Source organism: Triticum aestivum, chromosome 3B, assembly GCF_018294505.1.
Source record: "Triticum aestivum cultivar Chinese Spring chromosome 3B, IWGSC CS RefSeq v2.1, whole genome shotgun sequence".
Classification (NCBI taxonomy): domain Eukaryota; kingdom Viridiplantae; phylum Streptophyta; class Magnoliopsida; order Poales; family Poaceae; genus Triticum; species Triticum aestivum.
The window spans coordinates 15,341,779-15,351,801 of NC_057801.1; the positions used below are offsets into that span (position 1 = coordinate 15,341,779).

Below are 10,023 nucleotides of genomic sequence, written 5' to 3' on the forward strand. Positions count from 1 at the left end.
CAACACCCCAGTTTCAGCGGAAGTAGGCACGGATGTAATTTATTTCATCCGCACCCTTCCCAGGCCGTGACTCTCCTGCCTTGCGGTAGTACCGCAAGGGGGAGCGGTAGTACTGCGCCAGCGGTAGTACTGCCCCTCAGTCAGGCCAGTTCCGGCCTGTGCTGCTGCCGCGGTAATACCGTGGTCGTCCATAGTAGTACCGCGCAGCCTCACGGTAGTACCGCGCCCCTGGAGCAGTAGTACCGTGGGTCGCGGGCTGAACTTATTGGATAACGGTTGGATTTGTCCACGACTATATAAGGGGTGTCTTCTACCTCTAGTAGGTTACCTCTTCCACCTCTAAGCTCCATTGTTGCTCCAAGCTCCATTTTCGCCCGATCTCTCTCCCTAGCCAATCAAACTTGTTGATTTGCTCGGGATTGGGTGACAAGGGCCCGATCTACACTTCCACCACAAGATATTTGATTTCCCCCACTTATCCCTTGCGGATCTTGTTACTCTTGGGTGTTGAGCACCCTAGACGGTTGAGGTCACCTCGAAGCCATACTCCATTGTGGTGAAGCTTCTTGGTGTTGTTGTTGTTGGGAGCCTCCGTTTGTTGTGGAGATTGCCCCAACCTTGCTTGTAAAGGTTCGGTCGCTGCCTTCAAGGGCACCAATAGTGGAATCACGGCATCTTGCATTGTGCGAGGGCGTGAGGAGAATACGGTGGCCCTAGTGGCTTCTTGGGGAGCATTGTGCCTCCACACCGCTCCAACGGAGACGTACTTCCCCTCAAAAGGAAGGAACTCCGATAACACATCCTCGTCTCCACCGGCTCCACTCTTGGTTATCTCGTGTCTTTACTTTTACTAGTCTACTTGTTTACATTCTTTACTTGCTTGTGTGCTAGTTGTCATTGCATCATATAGGTTGCTCACTTAGTTGCACATCTAGACAACCTATTTTGTTGCAAAGTTTAATTTGGCTAAGAAAAGCTTAAAATTGTTAGTTGCCTATTCACCCCCCCCTCTAGTCAACCATATCTATCCTTTCACCTGTGTTAGAGGAAAACCCACACGGCGCACTTCCAAACCCGGAAGCTGGGAGTGATATCACATTTACTCTGATCAGAGGTGTACTGCTTTGCCCATAGCATCACTTGGTCCAAGTCGTCCATGCGCTACCCGTGCACACGACTAGACCAAGGAACCAGAACCTTTAACCAGCCCGTACACTACCTCTGCTTTTCCACCTTGCCTTACTAAAGGCCCGCGGGTCGAGACCCCTGACCGACGGTCCCGCCCTAGGGTGACTGTACCTACCCGGCTACAGCCACCTTCTCACCCATGCAGAGGCAGCTACTTGGCATGGGTAGTTGGTTCAGCCCGTCCCATTCCAGGTCTATGGTCAGTACGGTTTGCGCCGCTTTTGAAGTAAGCGCCAGTTGGTTGTGTCCTAATGTGATACCCTATGTAGAGGAGCCCGCCATCCAAGCCGACCCTCCCTGGGTCGCTTTCACCAACATGAGCTCCCCTACCCACCAAATATTTATTTATATTGTAACCCTACCCGGGTCACAACTACTTAATACAGATGCTTCACCTGATCTGGTCCAATTGCCAAATCAGTGGATCCACCTGATCCAAATTTCATTTTATTTATGAAAAATATTTATTTTAAATTCTTATGCAAAATTTTGGAAATGACCCATAGCCCGGAAAACATTTATCAAGACATGGTCAAGGAGATGACGACTTGCCGGGTAGTGCTTCGACCAACTCGGAACCACCAGACGTGACTCCTACGGGTCCGAAATCGGCTCCTGCTAATTATTTCACAAACATGTTTATATTTCCTAATTTAAAATCAGCAACACGGCCATGTTGGGCAAGCCATAATTAATTAACTAGGTTGTGATACGTCCTAGTGTTTCATTGAGAGATAAAATGCATCAAGCCATCCAAATCAGAGTAGCATGCACGTATGCCATCCAGTCCAGAGAGTAAAAAAAAATGATAAGTAAAAGAAAACTGTAGCCTAGTACTGCACTACTAGTACTTTACTCGTTCCTCTCCTCGTCTTCTCTGCTATCCCAAGAACACAACCAGCCACCCACCTCTCTCTCTCCCCAAGAACAGGGCACGGCCGCCGTCGCCTCGATTTGCCCCGTCCGGACATCTCCGGCGACACGGCGGACACCTACAGATTCTCCTCGTCTCCCTCTACCATTTCCCCCTATTTATTTGATCCGCCGCCGCCAAAACGTCGCTACCACTCAATCCTAGCGCCTCCTGATTCAGGTCCGGTGGGCTTGCCACAGGCTGCAGCGGCAACAACGTCTCCATGCCTACATCCTTCCCCAGCGCAGCCACACGCACGAGGCGGGCAGCCACGGGCGTTGGGCGTGTGCGGCTTCACCGGCGCTGCTCGGTCGCCATGGCTCTGCTGCTAACGGTGTGGACTAGCCACATCCTACTGCTACTAGTGGTAAGTACTAATCCTGATTTCTTTTCCATCAAGTGCTCCAAATTTCATAACAAGTGCTTGCTATATGTGAACGTGGGTGTGCATATATTGTTCATTTTATCTCAGACCCTACTATTCCCCACCCAGCCATATTGCCTTCTTTCTCTTTGTTTATCTCAAGGTCACAAAATTAATCAAGATTTAATCTATGGTGTGGTCATGGTATTACTACTGATTAGATCTAAATGTTGTTCCTAACTAGTGTTACTCATCCTTGAACACCATATAGGAGGAAACAGTGGCAGTGAAACTCCAAAAATAATTACTTGTGAGTAGATTATAAACACCAATCAGTCAATGCTACAGGTTGGCAGAGATTAAAAATTAGGACAAAGTAGTACACACAGGAAGATTGATGTTTTGGATACACACATACATGTCATAGCAAGTTACTAGTACTTAGGATTTGATTCTTGGCATGTTAGATCTAGTACAAGCCACAAATGTCATTCACAGAAACTTTTACAAGCTTTTGCAATTGATCTAGTTAGTTTTGATTAACTTGGGTGTTTACGCAAACATTTTGTTCTTTTTACAGCAAGGTAAACAGATCAAGGTGAATAGATGCTCATGGACTGATTCAAACCGAGGTGAAGAAGTCAAGCAAGAAGGGCTAACACAACAAGGTACTTGATTAGTACCTGGTGGCAACGCATGCAACCCAAAGAGCTTCACAACAGTGAAGTACAGCAGTGGCAGAAGATGAAAAGTCAAGTGGTGGTGGTACTCCAGTGTAAGTGTGTGTGTGAGGTAGAATGATCCACAGTGAAAGAGATGGCTCCTATTTATAGTGGAGTGAGCTGCTATGTCGGTTTGGAGAGGCATTACATCTGGCATGCATGCCTCCAGTTGTGTCTCTTGTGGGCTGTACTAGGGACAAGTGTAATTTGCTTGGCTGGCCATTAGTTGGCATTTACTTTGTGTGTAAGAAAATGAGACAAGGATTCAGTTGTAAAATATATGAAACTTTGGGGAAGAATTGTTTTGCAAAGCTAAATGGTATTTGTTGTAAAAAAATGTAGTTGTTTTTATTATTTTAATTGATGTTTGGGCAACGCCTTTGAAAATGCCGTTATCTAATTATTATTATTTTTTTTACGGTTTTTACATTGCCTATCCTAATTCTTATTTTCTCTCTACAGAAACTGAAAAATTAAGGCACTAATTTGATAGGGTCCCTCAAGCATTGGCTGGTAACGGCGATATAGAGAATTATTGTTGAGTCATTATACTGAATTTTAGTGGTTCTAGAATGCTAGCACTTTTTTCAGATTCTGATTGAGATATGTCTAAGGGCCTTGGATTCACTCATTGGATTGCCTCTCAGCACACTGCAACTTTTAAGGCACTACTTAACAGAAACAGAATAACTTTATATTCCCCTTCCCATATTCTGGGTTATGAGTCTGGTTCTAATTATCTAATTCGTGTGCTTGTCAAAAACGTAGAAGTGGTCATTATCTGGGATATTGCGATTAGTATTGGTATATCCCAGAAAATTGCAGAATTAGTATTCTGAATGATCATTATGAGATTTATTTGCTAGCATTATTTGCGTGCATTGGCTGGTAAATACTGTGTGATGTAGGGAGTGCCACTGTATCAGAGTAGCATGGAGTCATTGTGATGAATTTAGTAGTTCTCTAGATTGCTTTTTTAGAAAAATGAATAGCCCTAGATTACTAGGGAAATGGATTGTGTTTGAATTAAAATGGAATGCATAATCATTTGCCAATGAGAAATGAAAATAGTTGGCTCTTCTAACATAAGGAATCGGTATTGAGATTAGAATGTGGGGAAGTGCTAGAACATATTACATGCATGGTGACCATGAAAATTAACAAGTTATTGGTCTGTAGAGTGTAAAACTTTCCTAAGAATGTATGTGTTCTGAATGATAACTAGGAAATGCTATACACTAGCACTGTAAATGTTAGTCAGCTAATGTATCGTGCAGATGATTATGATATCACTGAAGGACATGCTCATTCTTGCTACACAATATTTATTTTTGTTCGCTGGTTATCTTTGCTAATGTTGACTGTTGTTTACTGTTCAGTGTTGCCTGTTATAGATCCTGAACTTAAGAGTGACACTTTCAAGATAAAGACATATTCAGAAAGTAAATTAGGGAAAGAGGGACAACATGCATCCACCCCGGAGTCCATTCCCCATCCTGAAATGGATGGCTCTTCCAGCAAATCTCCACAGTCAGGTCAGATAACAGCCATATACAAAAATTAAAGATTTGGCAACAAATTTTCCTTATGCTAACATGAAGATGGTACTGATTTTCTTTTCCAGCAACAGTTGCAGAGATTGAAGTTCCAAAGCCTAAGGGTAGTATCACTTGTGATGATAAGAGTAAAGACAATGATTTTCCCTATGCAAGGCCAGTCGTCTGTAAGATGTCCGGTGATGTTCGGATTGCTCCAGGAAGCTCATCAGTCATTCTCAGCATGCCACTGTATCAAAGTGCAGAAGGACGACGCGTTAGGCCATATGCTCGCCATGATGATTCATTGCCGCCTCTTGTGAGAGAAGTGGCCATTAAAACAGTTGCAAATGGAAGTGACGCTCCTGAATGCAGCGTCGGACACGGCGACATACCAGCAGTGGTCTTCTCGGTCGGCGGCTACACCAGAAACTTCTTCCACGACATGTCGGACGTGCTGATCCCACTGTACCTGACTGCCTTCCAGTTCAAAGGGCGGGTGCAGTTCTTCGTCACCGACTACAAGCAGTGGTGGCTCAAGAAGTATAAACCGATTCTACGGAGGCTGTCGCGCTACGACATTGTCGATTTCGACTCGAACAATGATGTGCACTGCTTCCACCATGTGATCCTTGGGCTGGTGAGGGACAGGGACCTGATCCTTCGCCGACATCCTACAAGAAACCCCAAGGGATACTCCATGGTAGGATTCACAAGATTCTTGCGCCACGCCTACGGTCTCCGACGTAACAGGCCATTCGTCCTTGGCGAAAACCCCGGCAAGAAGCCGAGGATGCTGATCATATCTCGCCGAGGGACACGGAGGCTCCTGAACCTACACCGGGTGGAGGCCATGGCGACGGCGCTAGGATTCGACGTGACGGTCTCCGAGGCCGGTGGCAACAGCGTCAAGAGGTTCGCAGAGACGGTGAACTCTTGCGACGTGCTGGTGGCGGTCCACGGTGGAGGCCTGACTAACCAGATGTTCCTCCCAGCGAAGGCTGTGGTGGTGCAGATCGTGCCATGGGGCGGGATGGAGTGGATGGCCACCAACTTTTACGGTGAGCCGGCGCGTGGCATGGGCCTTCGGTACCTCGAGTACCATGTCGCCGGAGAAGAGAGCAGCCTTGCACGGCGGTACCCGAGAGACCATGCCGTGTTCAGGGACCCCATGGCCATCCATGCGCAGGGGTGGAAGGCGCTGGCGGAGGTGGTGATGACGCAGGACGTGAGGCTCGATCTAGACAGGTTCACGCCGACACTCCTACGTGCCCTGGACCTTCTTCAAGATTAAGTTCATGTGTCCTTTTCTTGATACTTTTTCTTCTGAGATAAATAGAGCGCATGCATGCATGTATTGGATAGTTTTGTATAGACTGGATTACTGTGCCTGTGCTCATGGTAATGGAAATGTTACTCGAAATTGAATTGCATAAAACTTTGAAAGGTAGCAACAATGATTCTCTCACTGCATGCCCATCTGTCTCAATTCCTCCAATGAACCACTAGAAATCCAGAGAATTTTATTACTCTAGTTCCCAAACATATCTCGTGAGATCATCACCAGTACTACGGCGGGAGTGGCGGGAGGGGTGGGAGTGGTGGCGGTAGGGATGGCGATGGCGGCGGCGGCGGGGATGGGGCTGGGCTCTCGGGCGGGCAGTGGGGGTGGCAGGCGGGGCAATTGGCCTGGCACTCTTGCTGCGTCTTGAAGCACTTGGGGTAGGGGAACAGGAACGCGCAGCAGCCGCACTCCTCGTAGAGCTTGTCGTCCAGCTTGCACTCAGGGTGTATGCAGAACTTTATGTACAGCTTCCCCTCCTCCATCGCCGCCGTCTTGTTCCCGGACACCACCGGCGCCGGCGCCCTCGCCCTCCCTGCCTCCGGACGACCTGACACAAACGAGAACACCGCGTCGTCACCATGCATGCCGGTTAATGGTGGTGGTGGTAATGATCATACAAGAATGAAGAGGAGAAGATGCATGGTCTACTTACATTGCGCGGTCGCCACCAGGAGTGCGACGAGCAAGACGGCCATCACCGCGTGCTGCACCGCCATCTTCATCTTCATCTTGGAAGGTTGTTCACCACTCTGCTGGATTCACTCACCTACTGTGCAGCAGGTCTTGATTTATAGTGACGATCGAGCGTGCATATATGCAGAGTAATTCATTCGGGTGTCGCGGAGTTACAGCAGTCCATACGTGCGATCCGTGGATGCAGCAGCGTTTGAATGCGCGTGGAATTACAGCACTCCATACGTGCGTTCCGTGGATGCAGCAGAGTTTGAATGCGGGCTCCGCTCCTCCTCCTTGCTTGGCACAAGCGATGGTAGGCCACAGCCCACAGGCCCAGCCCATTTAGCCATGGGCCATACATCACTATGTTTTTTTTGTGTGCAAAAGACATCACTATGGTTTTGTAAAGGTTATTAGATTTCCTAAAAGAAATGTTCTTTTTTTTGCAGGAGAACTTGTTGGTACTAGCATATATATACGGAAGGTGAGGTCAACAAGTGTGCTCACACACATACATATACATCAGTCCCAGTGGCGGAGCTTGATCATTATTATAGGAAGGGCTAATCCATGTAGGAGGGGCAAAAACAACATCATTCCTGTCTAATTATGTGCTAATAATATAAGAAAACTACACAAGAAGGAGGGGGCCATGGCCTAGGTTGGCCCTAAGGAACAGTCATCCTTGTAGGATATGAAGATTGTGTCGTGCAATAGATCATGTCAAATGTCACAAATAGACTACAAAGGCGTCTATAGCGAGTTTTGCAATCTCAAAATTATGTGCCGGCCATTCAATTTATCAGAGGTGCGCATAGGGGAAGGGTTTGCCTGTATGCGTTAAGCGTTCATAGGGGTGACCTTATTCAATCTTCAGGAGTTGCTGCCGCCTAACCTTCATAAGCAGTACACAAACATTAATCAATCTTATACGGACACCTAAAAATGGAGCAAGGATCTTCCCGCGAGCAAGAGCCAAGGTCCACCACGCGTCCATGGCCCTAATGCCACCGGAGATGAGGCGGGCCGGCCACAGCGTTGACGGGAGGACGGAGAAACTCTAGTTGTGTGAGCAGTCGCAAGACAGGAGAGGCATACATACGGTTGCTACTACCTCCGTCCTGGTTTATTAGTCCCTTTATAATTTGTGCTAAACTTTAACCAAAGATTAAACTGTTAAAATATTAGTGCATGTCAACAAAAAAAAATGTTAGTGCATGTCAACAAAAAATATATTGTTGGACTCGTATTTGAACATAGTTTTTAGTGATATTTTTTTATAACATGCATGGACATTTTGTTAGTTAAATTTATGGTTAAAATTTAACATAGATTAAAATGAGGACCAATAAGCCAGGACGGAGGTAGTAATTGTTAATTCCAAGTTGATTTCCTTGCCACCACATGCCCAATGATCGATTCAGGATGACCTGATTGATTGGTAGTGCACCTTTGTGATCCATGATTCGGTTCGCTGCATGACAAGAAGAGAAAAGCGAGTGCTGCGTGTATGCCTTGCACATCGATCCGTCTGTCTGTCTGTCTGCACTCCTCCGGCCAACGAGGAAAGATAATCAGCAATCAGGGGAGGCCGCTCGTACGCTGGGAGATTCTTCAACTCCGGTTGAATTTGGAACCAAATGTATACTTTTGAATGATTTGGATGATCCACGTGGTTCCAAAAAATCTCGAATATGAAATGAATTTGATAGCCATAGGGAACGTACCGTATCTGTACTTATATATACTACTGCTCATGGATTTATGCTGCATTCGAGGACAGGCATAGCAGCCGCACCTTTTGTCCCTTATTTTGTTCTCAGACAGACTGCAGCACGATAAGTAGCATTCAAATACTATACTCTTCCGTTCAAGTCCACACTAATCGGTTGGTTCCGCGTCGTCATCCGTCTCCCCTCCCCTGTACCTGTAGCCGACGGAGGAATCAGCGTCGGCCGACCCATCCATCATGGCAGCCACGTAACCTAAAACTAGATACAATCCGCATGTGTTTCGGCAGGAGGCATTCTCCACAGCGGAGCTTGGATTCGATGAATTTACTGCACTGTTTCCGGTTGCAGTTTCCCCAAAACGTGCATGCATGTCCTGATGCCGCTCGGGGTTTCCTGTCGTGCCAAACAAATCGTTGTCCAAGCATTTTTGGGATCTTCCTAACATTTTGAAGAGTATAAGCTTTCAGAGCTTCAATTTTGTGATTTGGACGTGCTGGAATCTTCCGTTGCGGTCTTGTCCCTTTTGGTACGCTGCCATTAGAACAGCTGACGTACATACGTGTGGCAGTGGTCCAGTGTTTGTTTTTAGAAAAGGAGGTTGACCTTCGGCCTCTGCATCAATCGATGCATACGGCCATATAATTAAAAGGCGTAACAAGGTCTTAAGTTCTAAGGAAGCTCATAGCAGTGGTCTAGTGTAGAACTGTTGGGATTATAGCGTCCAACAGCAAAAAGAAAAGGTGTCGAAGAAGTCCAACACGCACGCGTGCCAAAACTGAAGAGTAGGATCATACGTCCCTCCACTTCCTGCACACACCGGTAGCGGTAGCACCCTGGAAGTCTACAAGGGAGGAAGAAGAAGAGAACATGCATGGTGGCCTGGTCATACAGTTAGCTAGCCGATTGGTTTCGGTACTAGCTTGTTGGTCACTTTTTAAGCACCCCTTCTAGCTAGCTAACCAGCTGATCTGAATGTTTGTGTCCTAAATCAATCATCATCTTCTCCTGCTAGCTACGACTTGTCTTCCTCTCACACCGTCCGCGCGCAGTCCGCAGGGCCACCATTCATTGCCAGGGAAGCTTCTCCCCGAATGCATATTTGGATCGCGTCGATCAGTTTGGTACGTGTTGGTTTGTCTCTGAGCTCGTGATGCATCATCACCTTGAATATTTCAATCCACGAATTGCGGTTCGAACAATAGAAGCTACAAAGTAGAGGCTAGGCCGAGGCCGCCAGGGCGAAGGAACGAACGAACGAGCTAGCTAGCTCCGGGTTAACGTGCGGCGCTTTTGCTCTGTCGCGCGCGATTCTGCACGACGCCGCCATCGCAACCACCGGGCGCGCGCTCGGCGTCGGCCAGTCTGCAGGTTCTACTTCCGGACACGCCTTTGTCATTTTCGGCTGAGCTTTGCATGTTGCGAGAGGAGTTCGTCGGTGAGGGTTGACGGTGGACTTGAATCGTATATATCATGTCACCACCGGCTTGCCGTGCATGCCGATCGTTCCTAGATAGCTCTTGGACAACGCATTGGCACCTCCTGCCTTTG

The 10,023-nt window shown here is 47.3% G+C and overlaps 1 protein-coding gene across 1 annotated transcript; it reads left to right on the top strand.

The window, feature by feature from the left end:
• Positions 1-4,337: 4,337 nt before the first annotated feature.
• Positions 4,338-6,016, top strand: LOC123067151 (beta-1,2-xylosyltransferease XAX1-like). Its single transcript, XM_044490072.1, has 4 exons — positions 4,338-4,358; positions 4,465-4,528; positions 4,582-4,722; positions 4,812-6,016. The coding sequence occupies exons 1-4, from the start codon at positions 4,338-4,340 to the stop codon at positions 6,014-6,016; spliced, it is 1,431 nt and encodes a 476-aa protein (XP_044346007.1).
• Positions 6,017-10,023: the final 4,007 nt, after the last annotated feature.